At 47.0% G+C, this 16,435-nt stretch overlaps 1 protein-coding gene across 1 annotated transcript; it reads left to right on the forward strand.

The window, feature by feature from the left end:
• The first annotated feature begins 1,678 nt into the window (after positions 1-1,678).
• Positions 1,679-11,889, forward strand: CLDN11 (claudin 11). Its single transcript, XM_085069011.1, has 3 exons — positions 1,679-2,058; positions 4,647-4,811; positions 10,713-11,889. Exons 1-3 carry the CDS (start codon positions 1,833-1,835, stop codon positions 10,943-10,945), a joined length of 624 nt encoding a protein of 207 aa, XP_084925137.1. The 5' UTR covers positions 1,679-1,832; the 3' UTR covers positions 10,946-11,889.
• Positions 11,890-16,435: the final 4,546 nt, after the last annotated feature.

Here is a 16,435-nt window from a genome sequence, read left to right on the forward strand (position 1 = left end):
AAAGCTCAGCTTTAGGATGAAATTTGTCATCTTTTGAATTCAGGAGCTGACATGTGATCTGTCCAATGCAATTGCTCAGTTCAAGAAGTGGAACACCACCAGTCTCACCCAAGAGATGACTAGGTTATCTCCTGAATAATAAATAAGCAGGAATATTTTTTAAGGAAAGATAAAATCCATCTAGAGTTGAACCCTCCACAACATAAAAGTGGTAGCTGGATGTCAGTAACGGCATGCTCCACCTGAGGTGGGTGCAGTAGAAGGATAAGCTATGCAGGAAGGTGGAATCACATTCGGAAATTTCGTGGAAGGCCAGCTGGCAGCTTGGCTTCACAGAAATACCATAAACCAGGTATAGAACAAACCCAGGGGGTAACCAATAATATAAAACATGTGGAAACAACTGTTAAGTTTTTATTAATTATAAAAGCTTCTCTTTAAAAAGAATTTTCAACTATTTTGGTAGCACTCCAGCGTTCAGATGAAGCTCTGACAGAAAAATATGACCTCATGCCCTTGAATTTTGGATCTAAGGAGCAGGTGATGAACGAAGCTTAGCATACCTTGTTCATGTTTTTCCCTTTATTCGCTAAAGAATGGGCAAAAATACTTTTGGATGAAGAGCAGGATATATTTAACTCCTGGCACTTTAAACTCGGGAAGGGGGGGAGAGTTCCCAGTATTTCTTTCTCACTGGCAGCTCTAGGAGTGAATGAAACGCATTGTGTCACTCTTGTCCCTTTTCCCTGCCCGTGCACCGCAGACAGCTCTCCACTAGTGGTCTCTCCAGGCATGCAGTATCTGCCTCCAAACCTTCCCTTCGCAAAACCAGCAGCGCTGGAGGAGAACACGCAGCGATGAAATATCCTCAGGGATGTGTTGGCACTCGGGAACATACATATGTGTTGGGAAAATTCAGAGCGAAGTTAGGAAAATTTCCTGCCTGCCCGTTTGTCCTGATGCAGAACGGGAGGATATGAAGTTTCTTCACCTCTGGCAGCTCCTGTTTTAGCAAATGTACTAGAAGTCATATAAGTAAATTTATTCAGACTAAAAGTCTGAGTTAAAAGCTGCTCATTTTAATTTGAGCGTTCAAAAGCGGGACTGAGGTGCTGTTAAACACGTATTTAAGGCTCAGTGAGTGTCAGTTAATATTTCTGAAAGCCCAGCACAGCAGAGAATGCGGCGATGAGTCTTTTATATACTTACAATTACTTTTATATACTTACAATTACTGAAAACATCAGGAATGACCCAAGACTGATTTTGTCCCTTTACTGGAGCTGTGCTGATGGCTTTGATGAGGTGATAAGTTCCAGCTCTGGAGTAACTCTGTCCACCACGTTTCTCCCCTTATCTTTCCATGAGGAGGTACCAGTGCGACTATTAAAGTTCAGCTCGCAAACACTGCCTTAATTTTTCTCCCTCGATGCTAAATTTTGAATAGTCAGGCTGTTCACATTCGAACAACAGCCTGACTATTCAAACAAATTTTGAATAGTCAGGCTAGTTTGTTTTTCGATCACGGTTGGGTGTGACTGTGCATTTCCTCCTCTCCACACCCTCCTTCCCCTCGGACGCTCCGGATGCTCTGGCAGAAGTTGGGGCTCCCCACTTGCTCCTCCCATGCTTTATGGGGCTGGAGGCAGCTCTGACCCCTCCCAGGGAGGGAGCTGGGCAGAGGCAGCCGAGTGTTTGCAGCAGAGGCTGATCAGGGACCTCGTCCTGCCAAACCCCATCCCTCCTGCTCCAGCAGCCAGCATCTCGCCCTGCGGCTCCGCTGACGCCCCGTGGGCACTGTCCTGTCCAGCTCGCCCCACCAAGGGACAGAGATGGTGGCCACCTGCCTGCACCTGGCTGGATTTGTCTGCAGTTTCGTAGGCTGGATCGGGGTGGTTGTGGCCACGGCCACCAACGACTGGGTGGTGACTTGCGGCTACACCATTACCACCTGCAGGAAAATGGATGAGCTGGGATCCAAGGGGCTGTGGGCAGACTGTGTCATGGCAACAGGGCTCTATCACTGCAAGCCCCTCGTGGACATCCTCATACTGCCAGGTAAGTGTGTCCCATCCTCCCCTTCCCATCCCAGCCTTGCCCTGAGCAGTGCAGATGCTGATGGTGAAGCTCCTTCAGCTCCATCAGCACAGGAGATGATCCATTAAATGCACTAAAGAAGGTAAATGATAGCTCTTGACATGATTCTCGTTGATTTACACCTGGTTTTAATCTCAGCCAGGTCTCGTGTTTTCCGTGGCTACTAAAATCCAGTTAATGTTTAATCATTGCTCTCAGTAAAAGCTCACTGTTCCTTTCACATTTTGTCTCTGGATTGCACTGCAAAACATGCAGAGCATGCTGAGGTGTAATAGAGCATTTCAAGGGGGTGGTGAACTATTACAAATGTTATGGTTTGACTCCTTAAAGTGATTTGGAGCATAATGAATGTTTCAGCATCTATTATTAATGCTGCTATGGCTTTTAATCTTTCAGAAGATCATCATTAGTCTTGATGGTCTTGTCCTTCCCACAGGTTCAGAGGCAAGACAGAACTTTTACACAGCTAACAGATGTAACTATATATAAGTTGATTTTTTTAAAACGATGTAGTAACTTTCATCCAGCTTACTGCAAAGCAAAAATTAAGCAAGGTATTTAACCAGCATTAATACACCTTTTCAGCTAATTAAACCTGCCAAAGTCTTGTGAGGTCTGGTTTCTGTAAGTTCAGTGAGTGATCTTGTCTGTTCCAATGCTGTTCACTCTGTAGCACTTCATTCTGCTGCATTTTAGACTACAACACCTCTGCCATGTCAGAGGTGCCTCTCAAAGCTGACAGGGCAAAAACGACCATTCTTTGTCATTTTCTTTCATGTTTCCTTATTTATCAGTTTAAAATGCTGTGGAAATAATTTTACAATGGTTAAAAAGGAATATTCCTGAATTTCTGTTACAGAACATGCTCTGTGTCACACAATGCTTAGCAATGTTGAGTCTCTTACTCTCCCTTTCTCTGTGTGTGTTTACCTTTATTTTAGTAAGTTTGCCTTCCTTACTGCTACTGTGGTTAAATCTGATCCAGCAGAGAAGACAGAGGAAGGTTTTGCCCCAAAGAAACATTAGTGAATGCAACTTAATAAATAGGTGAATGGGTCTTGCAGCAGCAGAGAACAAAGCTTCCATCAAGCAGAAGCAAATCACAAATCGAGATGTTTCTGTTTGTAGCCTGTTTGATACCCACAGCTAGGCATGAGAGAGAAATTTATCCTGGTGTGCCTGATAGCTGAAATACATTTAGAGCCTTTCATTGTCTGAGTCAAGACTTTAAAATGAATTGTTTGTGTTCTCATTTAAAGTTTCTTCTTGAAAAAATCAATGAAATATTCAATACACACAGTGTCTGCATTTCCAGGAACAGTAAAATCCTCATTCCTGGTGTCATACCTGTGTGTCAGTGGGATGTGCTCGAGGTTCTTCTTTGCTGGTGTTGGTTGAGGCATCATGAAATTTCACTTCTGCATCTGACAGCTTCTTCTTTTTAGTAAGAGGGGACAGAGAACCGGCACACTCACTGTGCTGAGACTGTCCTGAGAGCCAGGGGAGATCACCAGGCACTGGGGCAAATCTTATGTTTGTCCTTTTCTTATGCATACAAGTAATGACCTGGTTTAATTTATTTGTATGTAATTTTTATATAGTATATATACATTATATAAAAATATATATAATTTAGGTATACATAATGTGTGAAAAAATGTTAAAATCATATCTTATAATACATAGACCCTCCCAGAGTGGCAAAAATGTCATGGTCCTCTCCAGCACACCCACAGCCCCTTGTCCCTGCTGTTTCTTGTTGCCTTGTGCACAGGGACAGATAGGAGAGGAATGACAGCTGATGAAGAGCCAGGAGATCCTGTGATGCCCGTAGGGACCCAGAGGAATAACATGGCCCTAGCTTAGGGCAACTCAAGCAGCTCTTCAAGGTCCTAAGAAAGGGCTGTGCCAGTGTTCAGCACAAGCCATGGATCTCCTCTGAAACCTCACAACCACGCTGAGCTCCTGGGATGCAGTGCTGGGATGTAGCTGTGGGTGAGGAATATCCCTCCTCCTCCTCCCAGATCAACAGTTCTCATTGCCTCAGGGCAGCTGCTGGCAGTATCCCATGGACCTGTGTGTTTCAGTAGCAGGTCTTCAACTATTCAGCCCTCTGAATGATGAGAGTCTTTAGGACTTTAAATTTCTGTCATTTAATCTTGAAGCCTTTAAATTCTTGTTATTTAATCATACTCTTGCTATGAAAAGATACAGGGAAACCCCTTCCTGTCAGTTTCTCCCACTTTCCCTTCCCGTATTTTCCAGCTCCATGATTTCTCAGTGTCTCTCTGGGAAGAGCTTGTGTTTTCCGGGCAGTGCTGTTTGTTTGTTGGAAAATTATGAGCCTGCACATCCCGTGTTCACACACTGCCCACTGCACTGCAGCCTCACTGCATCATGCCTGGTGAAGATTTAATGTTTACACAGGGGTGAACCCATTTTCTGTACTCCATGCAAACCTTGAGTTCTAATCAAACAGGAGCTTTTGTCCAAAATCTCCTTTTCTTGTACCAAGTAATCAAAACCCTCATTCCTTGCCTTGCTCACAGGGTATGTCCAAGCATGTCGAGCACTGATGATCGCTGCCTCTGTCCTGGGTCTTCCTGCCATCTTCCTGCTGATCACAGTCTTGCCCTGCATCCGGATGGGCCATGAGCCTGGAGCAGCCAAGTACCGACGGTCCCAGCTGGGAGGGATCCTCATCATCCTCCTGGGTAAGGCAGCAGCCATGTGTGGAGAGCTGGAGCTCATCCTTGGTTCCAGAATGGTGCAGGCTGGTTGAGCATGGCCTCCTGGAAGGATGTGTGTGCAGGCTGGGCTGACCCTGGGACTGTCCAGCATTGCTGCAGGCTGTGGGTGGACAAAAGGCAGGACTGGGAGGACAAACACAGGAGGCAGGAGTGAAGCAGGGCTGGGGGAAGGCTGTGAATCTCTGTCTTTGCCTTGTGGAGTCCTCAGGCACAGGTCTGGGAAGGCCATGGCGCACAGGCCGTGCCGCAGGCATAGCTCTGTTTCGTTCACTGTGGGAGTGATTTTTGGAAAAGGGCCTAAATTTCCCAGCTACTTACAGGCAAGGGATAGCCTCCAAATTTTCCTTGGACACCCAGGCACAGGAAGCTGAAGCATGTGGGAAGAGAAGCCCTTACTGAGCTGGTCCTGTGGCAGCAGTAGGGGAAGGATCAGGGAGGTGGCACTGACATGGGAAGAGGGATGGCACTGACATGGGAAGAGGGCTGGCATGCCCCCTGTGCCTTCCAGCCCCCTCTGGCCACCCTTGCCCTTGGCCTCCCAGCTCCCCTGGGAATTTCTTCCCGACCTTGGTGCTTGTGGAGGAGATTGTTTTGAGCAGCACAGACTGTGGAGCTCATTGTCCCCCATGCAACACCTGCATGTTCTTGAGGCCTCGTCATCTCAGCAACAGCCTGCGGGGCCTTGTTTTCACCCCTCTGTGGCAGAGGAGGAGGGGAGAGGCAAAGTGGCCTCTTTGTGTGGCTCTGCTGCTCGCTGGCGGCCAGCACTGACATCATGCCCGTCTTCTTGCTTCTTCTGCTCCTTATTTTTATTCAAGTGGGCGCTGAATATAGCTGCACGCTCAGAAGGGCTGTCCCCTGGATGCTCCTGCCATGCAAGTGATCCCTACTCCATTGCCTTCTGGTTAGGATGAATTCACACATCCCAAATCTAAGGGATTGGGTCCAAGGGGCCCTACTGGTGCCAGTGCAGTTTAAGAGCACAGCTGAAAGTCCTAAAAACAGCTTTATAGGGCCTGTCTAGGACATCCCTATCATGAACAGTCATGCTGGAATGTGACCTTCATCCCTGCCCCGGAACCTTGAGTCGCCTATTTGGGCTTGGAAAAGTGAAAGAAAAAGAGGAGGTTTTCTGCCTGTGAATGAAATTTTAGCGCCAGAGGGGTGTGCTCTGATGGCTGTGCCCTGCCCAGGAGGGGGAGGCCCAGCAGAGCTGCATTTTGTCACCAAAGCCACGAGTTTTTGGTTCCAGTCACGGAGAACCACACTGCAGCTCAGCCCTGCTTGCATGGCTGCAGATGTGGAGGCAGGAGGATTGTCCCCAAAAATCCCAAAGGGCAAGGGGATGTCAGGACCAGCACACATGTGGCAAATTGAAATGACAGCATTGGGTAACGCTGCATTAGAACAAGTGAAACCCCCTATGCTGCAGTGTCCCACCAGGGTTTGGGGTCTGCTGTGTCACCATCCCATCCCAGCTGTGCCACAGTGGGACACCAGGGAGGAGAACAGATGTCAGGGAGTGATGGAGAGCTGTGGTGCTCCATAAGTCAGGTTCCCCTCTGCTTCAGAACATGGTTATCCCGCTCGGTAGATCCTCTGAGAAAAAGAAATGTGAGAGATCACCTCTCTCACGTTTGCATCACAGAGACATTGGCAGACAAATGCTCTTTGGATCAGATTTGGACCAAATCTTACTGATTTTCACCCCTGTGAGCTCTGAAGCACCTACAGGTGAAGTGGTTTACTTGTGTCACTGATGCCCTGAATGATCTGGGCTGGATCAGCAGCTTGGTCACAATGTTTTAGTCACAATTACAATAATGCTCTTTTTGTCAGATCACAAATGTAGAATAAATAAGCTTCTTTTGCTCCTAAGTTGCTTTAAAAAAAAAAAAAAAAGAAAGACCAAACCAACCCACATTTAAATCTACAAAGCCCATTTTTTTTCCAGGCTGATCAGCAAGACAGTCCCTTTGGAAGAAGAATAATGTACAGAGTTTAGGACTTTGACATTGTTTAAGCTGATAAATGATCTGTTAGTTGCAAAATGAGGTGTCACCATTCCAGAGCATTTAACAAGCATGGATCAGGTCCTGAAAGATAAAAAACTGACTTAAAATCCATTATATTCTAGATGTAACATGCCCTGGACTGTTCTTGTTCACCTCCCAGCCTCTGAATTCTCACTTGTAGTTTCCACAACCTCTTAGGCTCCAGGTATTGCCTCTTAGGGAAGAGCAACTCTCAGAACTCTGGTTAAAAAAAAAGAAAAGCTCCCAAAAGCTCCCAAAACACTCCCTAATGCAGCAGAAATAGGGAGTGGGGATGCAAACAGGGGAGCCCCATGGCAAACTTCACTTGCTGCTCAGGGAAGGGATGACAGTTTGTCACTGAAAATTTTTATAAGGGAAAACAGGGATTGAAACACAGCTCGGAGCCAAAAAAAAAAAAAAAAATATATATATATATATATAAAAGTTGAAAACTGGCCAGGAAAACAATGGGCTCAGATATTCCATTGATTTTTCTGTCTGCTGCTAATCACGGGCTGCCGGAGTGCAACCTGTGTGCACACCCTGCTATCCTGCTGCTGATGTGTTTATGGCTTTGCTTGATCCTATCTGAGCGAGAGAATTGATTTATTGCCGAAAACAACCGTCAGCAGAGGTTTGCTCTGAGCTGGTATGAAAACATTTCACACGTTGGTGTTGATGGAAAAACCCTGGCCCAGCCCGTGTTGTTGATATTAATTTGCAGGACCCCTTGCTGGTAACCAAGGGGGCATTTTCCCAGTGGAGGAGAGGGACTCAGACACTGGAAAATAGATTAAATATAAGTCAGTGGGTATTGCTACTACAAAACAAGCCATTGTGTACTAAATAAGGGATGTTGAGTTTTTCTGAAGACTGCATGAGATTTACTTGCAAAACCATAGATATCAAGATTAAAAACGTTGCCTTGAACATAGAAAAAAAACATGGTATCATTTTTTTCAACTAAATGCTTTGAAAGAGAAATCTGTGTGACTTTGAGTCAGCAACTCAGAATAGTTAAATTTAGATGTGAAAGAAAAGTATTCTTTCTTCTGCAGAAAGCCTTTAACTTACTGTTAAGGAATTTGGCAGGGACTCACTGTCCCCTGAGTTAAAGAAATCCTGTTCCCTCTCCCCCAGCTCCCCAAGCACCTTCTGTGCTTCTTGTCTCTGTGTATGTCCATCTGACTCAAATACGCCTGTAATGTAGAGTATTAAAAGTTTCAGCTCAGCAGACTGAGCTACTGCAAATCCACAGTAAAAAGCACCTGGGAACACTGGGAGCTGGGATGTATCCCTGTGGATTCCCAGCAATCTGATGGAGCAAGGACATTCATGCCATGCAGTGCTGAGATGATTTTTTAGGTAGAGTCAGTGACTTTTACAAGATTGCCTATTCCAGTTCAAAAAGCAGGCAAGATTTCCATACATGTGTGCCCCAAATCAGGCCTGTTTTTCCAACTAACTTGGTTGCTCTAATAAAAAATATTCTTTCTCCTTGGAGACTCTCTTTATCTGCTAGACTTCATTGGCTACAGCATCTCTACTTTCTGAAGACTTTCTTATTTAGAGAGAGGCAAAGGGTGTCATTAGCACAAGAGAAGGGATGATAACTTCTAGCCACACTCCTTTTCCATGTAGGCAGCCATTTTAGAACTTGAGACTTGACCTAAAATGCCTTTTCCAATCTCTTTGGGTTTCTTGGCACACCACCGTTTTTTTCAGCCTTTCCTTGTGGTACAACCAGAACAAAATCTGAGCCCACAGAGAGAAATTGCAACTGCTGACTGTCCTTTTCCCATCTCCTCTGAGGAGTTACAGCCAAACCTAATCTATGCAGAGCAATGAAACCCAGTCCTGTTGCAGGGCATTCCTCTTGCTCAGCAAAGGGGTCACTGGTGACTGACGGCAGCTGGTGGCCTCTGAGGACAGAGAGGTCAAGTGAACCCATGCAAAGTCCTTGGCTTGTGTTTCACAGCTTTCTGGTATTGTCAGCATTAAAATAAGGTGGTTTTACATGTAGTGGAGCCACATGCACAAGAGATGCCATTGTGTGAGCATCCCTGAGAGCTCTTCTCACCCCAGTGCAAGTGTTTTCTTCGGTCCTGTCTTGTGGGGGAGGGTCTGGAGAGATAAGGCTCTTATAGTCTATAGACAAAAATATATAGATATTTACTGCTGACAGAGAAAGAAAAGATGATTGTGTTTTTTCGGACAACAAAGCAGCTTTGTTCCCAGAGCCCATTAGAATGCTTTGTGGATTCCCAACTGATACATTTTTGTTTTAAAGCGTTGGAGGTTCATGAGCTGTTTGCAGGACCACTCCACATGCAGGAGAAATGCTCTTCTCCCTTCCCTGCCTTCTCCAAAATTCCTTCCAAAGCTGCGGGGCCCTTCCTTTGAGGAGGCCCAAAATTATTTCTGGCTTTATGAGCATCCTTCAAATGTTCTTCTCTTTTCCATAAGAAAATATTTTCTCTCACAATAACTGCAGCTTTGGGGATGGGTTTTTTGCTGTACCGGCCAGGAGCTACGGTTTGTTCTCTGCTTTAACTAAACAATTTTATTTTTAATCTCACCCCTTTCTTTTTCCCTCTTGCAACCTTAACTTTCTGACACTGCCTCCAGATACCTTTTAACACGGTCGGTGGAAATCTGTAACGCTGCCACGGTCCTGTTATTGTTTTGCTCTGATTCTCTGATAGCCACAAGGATGGAGTCCTGCACAGCTTGTCCCAGAGGCAAGTAAATATTGACAGATTAATTCTTCTCAGATGTACAGGCCATCAAGGAGTATTGTTTTAGGATCTGCTCCTGGGAGGTGATTAACACCATCAACTCCCGTTGCCCTCAGTTGCATGTGGGGACTCTGTGGGGACTGTCTCCCTCACATGTCACCTCCCAGCACCACTGCAGCTGCCTTCCTGCTTTTTGTAGAAAAAAACCCCTGTGGAATATCAAGTAAAATGTGAAGCCTGTAGTCATTTTTTGACCCACTGTAGTCTCTAGGTAGGATCCTGCTTTTGCTTCTGCAGATCCTTCAGGTCCCCTTTTTATTCAATTCAGTAAATATCTGGAGAATCTTGCTGGGTTTGTCACCATTGCTTGATAGAAATTTTCCATAGGGAAGTGGAATCTGCTTTCCAGAGTTGTGACACATTTCCTTTTCCATTAAAAAAACTCCAACAATGCTGAACTACTGCTTATTTTGTCCCTGCTCATTTTCTGCTCATATTTCATAAACTCTACTCTGCCTTGGAGTGCTGGGATATTTTGCTAATGTTTATGTGACCATTCAGTAGAGCCACTGCAAAGATGAGGATTGACATGGGCTGAAGGCACAGCACGTGAGTTCATGGGGAAATAGGGATTTAAACCAACTCACTCTGGTCCACAGATTTTATTCTCTCATTGGTCAGTATGGTTTTTATGGCCTTGCTTCGTATCCAATCTACTCCTAATTCTGTAGCTCTGCAGAACATCAGTTTCAGGGCTGACTCACATTTTTCCCTCTTAAATATATTTCTAGGGAACAAACCTGTTGCACTTCTAATAAATATATCAGATTGTGTCAGGCAGCAGTTGTTTTTCCTTCTTGTTGGTGCCTGAGAGAGAAGGATGCTCTCTCTCCACCTCTCTCTTGAGGCTCCCATGTTGCGTCCCGCTTGGAGATCTCTTGGACTCAGTCCTGATGCCTGTGCTTTTAGGTCCAGAAAGGAGGAGGGATGGTTTTCCTCCCTGTCCCTGGTTCTGGAGGACCTTTCTCCCCCTTTGTGTGTCCTGTGGTGGGGTTTGGAACCCTAACCCTGTCCCTTCCCTCTCTCCCCAGCCATGTGTGGCGTGGTGGCCACCATCTGGTTCCCGGTGTGCGCCCACCGCGAGACCACCATCATGAGCTTCGGCTACTCGCTGTACACGGGCTGGATCGGCTCTGCCCTCTGCCTCTTCGGCGGCTGTGTCATCGTGTGCTGCTCGGGAGACGCCCAGACCTTCGGGGAGAATCGCTTCTACTACGGCTCGGGCTCCAGCTCGCCCACCCACGCCAAGAGCGCTCACGTGTAGACGCCCCGGGATGCCCACGGCTGCCGTCGGATGCTTTGCCTGGTGGGTTCGTGTGCCCTGGGTCTGCTTCTGCTGACACGCGCGGCTGTCAGGCTCCCAGGGGGAGATTTAGAAAAGCAGCACAAATGTCTGGTAGTTTGAAGCATTATTTTCCCTGTCTCTTCCCCCTGTTTCTCTAGAAAGACAGCTCCAGCCAGCCCTACCTCCTGGTTCTCCCCGTTTTGTCCTGACCACCTGCCCCATCTTCTTGCAGCCAGGGTGGTTTGGTGTTGTCCTGTGGGTTTTAGGGATTTTAGTTTATCTTCGAGCTCCCCTGATTATAGGAGAGTTCAAAGCAGTAAAACAGAATTGAGAGAGACACTTTCCCATTGTTAGGAGGACTCTGACAGCTTCTTCCCCCACCTCACTGTTTGCTTTCCCCCCCTCAAGGTCACTGCTCTGGCAGGGCTGGGGAGAGAGGATAGGGAGGAAGGCTGTCCTCTCCCACCGGGCAAATGTTTCTCTTTTGGAACAAGAGGAGGGGATTTTTCTGCCTTTCTCTGTAAATACTTTTGTATGACTCTGATCATTTTAGTAACAGTATTTCCCCCACCCCCACAGTCATCAGTATGAAGGAAACCGAACCCAAAGGTCCTAATGACTTGGTAGATAACAGTGCCTTTTAAAATAGTTATAAATGACTTTGGGGGCTCTAATCCCTGCCCTCTGGTTTAGTTTCTTTTTTTTTTTCTTTTGTACAGATCAGTTACTAAAAAATGTATTTTTACATTTTTTTTAAACTCCTTTATTTCTTCCTCTAAATTTGTGTTCCATCTTGCCTCGTTAAAGCAGCACATTTTAACACGCAGTATAATGTACCTTTTACAATACAATTCTGGTGAGTACTGATGATGCCTTTGTACTTTCAGTGAAATACTGTACAATAAATAACAGAGTACCTGCAACCTCTGACTTCTTTTTTTCCCTTCCTTTCTTTGTGTTTTCATAGCTAGTTTTTCCATTACAGGAATTTCCCAATGATTTTGAATATTTTTTTAATAGTAGTTCAGGATGAAAAAATCTGCTCTGCTGTGGCATTAAGCAGGGAATATTTAAAATATGAGTAATCTTCCTGCATGGGACTCTCCATTATCTTATCCTTTGGTTCTTTCAATGTTCCCAGTAGCAACTTTTACTATTGGTACCCACTTGTGGGATTCTTTATATTGGGAAGAATTAGAAAACCCCTGAAGTGGTGGGGATGACCCTGAGCACTGTGAAGTTGAGACCTCATGTTGCTGAAAGTACTCTCAGCTAAAGTAAGAGTCTGATCTGGGGTCAGAGCTCTGATTAAAACTGTGTAAGATCAAGATCTAACTCTGTCCTTACCAGAGGCTGTAGCAATTTAATTACATTGATACAAAATCCCATCTGTTCCCAGAGATGTTAACTCAGTTCAAACAATTTGTGTAAGCCAAAAGAAGGAAAAGAGGAATAGCTGCTGCTCAGATGTGGGCAAAAGGAGAGCCCCAGTGGTGAGGCGAGGAGAGGAGAAAGGTCTGAGCAACCAAATTGTTTGGAGTGATGAATAATTTGAAAACAAGGCTGTCAGTCAAGCCTTGTGCATTCTGGGCTGCCCTTGATCTGCTTCAGCGGGAGAAGCCAAACTGAGCGGCACAGCCACGGGCAAGGATGCTACAACTCCCACCTCTGCCCCCCTCCACATGGGAAGCTGGAGCATTCAAAAGGAGCCAGAGGGAGGCTGGCTGTGCTCCACAAGGACCCTCTGCCTGCCTGGCCCCGGGATGGGCAGCAGCCGAGCATCTGCCTTTCGCACCGAGCAGCCTTGAAGGCGGCTCTGTTGTGCGAGCTGTGCATCGCTGTGCAATGTCCCCAGGGCGGGCGGCGGGCGGTGGCAGGACACTTGTGCCCATGACATCACGGGCAGGGCACAGGCAGTTGTTGTGAGAGCCCCAGGACGCTGTCAGTGCTGCCATTGATGTGCGGGTGCCCCGGGCGGAGCGGGGCACAGACGTGCCAGCTTGTGCAGGCTGCCCGGGGATTGTGGATTGTGCCCGCGGGTTTACCCGCTTAACCCCGGCAGCGACTGCGGCGTGGGACACCTCGGAGCACAAATCCGCCGGAATGCTGCTCTGCAAGCCGCCCTGGAGCAAACCAGGAGGGAAAAGCACAGGAACGCCTCTCTCGGATGCCCGGGGGAGGGTTTTGGTGCTGCGGGAGGTGCACGACCTGATAGGGAACCAGCCCTGCCAGGCAGCACTTAGGGGATTTTTCGCTGCCCACACCCTTGGGATGCACCTTGTCCCTTCCAGCCTTACCCATTCCATGATCCTCATGCCCGTGGTGCTGGGGATCCTTGGCAGGTGATGGTCCTGGGGCTCTGTGTGCTCTGCACATAGTCACAATTTACCAGCATCCGACCCCAAATCCAACTCTAAAAAGGCCCTGGGAGAGCTGCTCAGAGGAAGGAAGAAGTTTTACTTCAGGAAAGAGAATTAAAAACCAAACAAAGCAAAACAACCCTGCAGAAGCTGCAGGGAAAATGTACATTTGCAACCATGGGGTGCAAGGAGATGAGGCCAAGAATGTGATGGGGTATTAGTGCTGGCACCACAGAGGGGATGTGTTCAGAGGAAGCACAAAGAACACTAAACTCCTCTAGTTTTTAAAGGATCAAAGCTGAAACACCTGCTTTGTGCCCTCCCAAAACACCCTGCTCCCCTGTGGGTCTCTCATGGCCACAGCATTGTTGACTCGTGAAGGCTTTTAGTGCTCAGCTGTTGACCCAAAGCCTCAAAATAGGGTCAAATATAATTCTCTTGAATCGAGAAACTGCTCCACCCCATCCCCAGCACCAGCTGTGGAGTGGTGGCTGTGAGCTGTGCTGGTCACCCCCGTGTGGAGGTGGAGTCCCCAGTGCCCAGCAGAACTGTCCCCAGCTCCACCAGGACCAGCTGGAACTGGTGACCCAACCCCATGATGGGGAGCACACCTGACAAGCTCCCCACTCCCCAGATAGCAGAGACAGCAGGAGGGAGCCCATGGGGGACATTGGTGCCCCTGAGCACCCCAAAGGGGACAGACAGCTGTGTCTGCCTCCCAATGTCCCCACTGCCTGTAGAGGGAGGGGACAGTGCCGTGACACCCCAGTTGCCCCATGGAAAGGTGGATGCCAGCAGATGGGAAGGCACTGATTCTGCCCAGGCCTTTGCACTGCAATAGTCAACCTGTGGTCATTTGCTTTAGTTTTTTTCCTTCTTTTTTTTTTTTTAATTGTGTAAACGGAAAACCATTTTCTTTCACAACACTGCAAGTAAATTACAAAGTCAGCCCACTGAAATGGATCTTCTAAAATAGAAATTTTGAAGCATTTAAAGCTAGATTTTGTTAATCTCTAGCTTCAATTTAGCTCTGAAAAAAATCAGACCTTCAGGTACTGATTGGCTTAACAAAATTTACACGGGAATAATTTTTTATTATCATTTTTTGGTTTAGTCTTTCATTTAAAAGATTTACATTACTATGGAAACTAATACTAAGACACATTTGTCTCTGGCTTTCTTTACAAATCCCTTAGTTTCTCTTTGATTTTTAAATGTAAAGGCACACAATAAAGCTTTATGCATTTATTAAAATATACAGATTTTGGTAAATTTAGATTTTTTTTCTTAGTATCTTGATTATATATATGTATTATATGTATAGTTGTCAACAACACAGTCATTTGAAAATAAAAATCACTCCATAACATAACTGCATATTTTTTTTTCTTTCTCATGACACACTACAAGATCCCATTGTACAATGCACCAATGGGTTTCTGGAAACCACAAAAAATAAAAATGGATAGAACAAACTGCTTTCAACAAATACACCAACTTCATACCAGAACTTCAGAGAATTGTTACACCAGAAAATACCACCTGCAAAAAAAAAAAAAAAGCAAGATATACATCAAAAAGACTGAACAAAACGAAGTGAAGGTAATTTACAAGCTGGATTTACAACATCCCATGTCGCTGGGGTGTGATTTTGCTGCCATGTGGAGGATGCCAGAGTGCTGGGCCTTGGGCAGAGGGGTTGTGACTGTGCAGAGTGAATTTGTGGAGGGGCTGTGAGCTTACAGAGTCGACCTGGAAGGTTTGAGGTATTTATGCTCCATCTGTACCATGTATTGGCCCCTCAGGGCATGTGCCCCGTGGAGGGCAGGCAGGCACAGAGGGGCTTTGTGCCTCTCACCAGAGGTGGGAGCAGGATGGTCCTGCTCTGCCAGTGTCCTCCTGACGGCTCAGGGGTTTGAGAAACTCCCTCAGGACACCCAGGCTGGATTTGGGGTTACAGCAAAACAAATGCTTGCACCTCTTCCTAGACCCCTGGCCAGCAGTGCCCAGAGGCAATGGACACACCTGGGCGTTTTGCCTTCTCAGCCTTTGCTCGTGCCCACTGAAGAGCCCAATGCTGCTTCAAGACACAGCACAAGAGCTCCTAAATGAAGGCTGAATCTGCACATTCCCCAGGAACTGCCACCCGGAACAGGGAGCAGGCATCCTGTAAACCAGCCCTCGGCCACCAGCAAACCCAGGCAAGACCCAGCTTGTGGCTTGGCCACCTTCTCCTTAAACACCTCTGTTGGGTGGGATGTGGTAGGCTCAGGTACAGCTCCCAGCCCCGGCACAGCGAGGGCTGACGGCAGCCCATCCACATCAGACAGTGCCGTGGCATCAAATCCTGGTGGTCCCAGGATGTGGCACAGCCATCCTGCCCCAGCACTTCCCCAGGAAGGGGAAGGAGGATGGGTGAAAGGGAATGGGAGCAGCCAAAAGGCTTCACTGAATGCTTGGATCCAGTGGAGACGTTCCTACAGACACCAAAGAGCAAGGGGTCAAGCCCTTGTCAAATTATGCGGCGTAACTAGAGCGGACATGACGACAGACACTGGTACTGGTAACTGCTCCGTAGCAAGAGATTAAGGCTGCAAGAAGAACGGGCTTCGACTCAACAGGGTGCTTGGGCATGAGTCTGTGGCTTGGCAGATGCCCAAATACCGTGCAGAAGCAGGACGAAAACAACTACCTTGGATACGGTATAGTACAAGAGCTGGTAGGAAAATAGCATCAATCTTTCTCCCTGAAAATGTAAAGCCAGACCTGCGAGGTGCCATCTCTCTTGGGTACTTCTAAGGCATCGAGGAGGAGAGCAGCCAAGCGTGGATGAGTGGTGACCATGGTGAGAGGAGCTCAGCACCGTGGTGGAGGTTTCCCGAGCTGGGCCGTGAGTGGTGATCGCATTGCAGCAGCTTTTCACTGGGACACACTCAGGATTTCTGCTTGTAGAAGCATGGTAGGGTGGACAGCAGGAGTCAATGCCAGAGCAAAGCTTACAGGTCCTTTAGCCAAATCCTCACTCCCACTCTGAAGCTGCTGCAGAGGCCAGACATCCCTTGGCTTGCCCAGAATGCTCCAGGTTAAGATCTGCAGAATTGGATGCTCT

This window comes from Lichenostomus cassidix, chromosome 9, assembly GCF_008360975.1.
Source record: "Lichenostomus cassidix isolate B80296 chromosome 9, HeHo_3.0, whole genome shotgun sequence".
NCBI lineage: Eukaryota > Metazoa > Chordata > Aves > Passeriformes > Meliphagidae > Lichenostomus > Lichenostomus cassidix.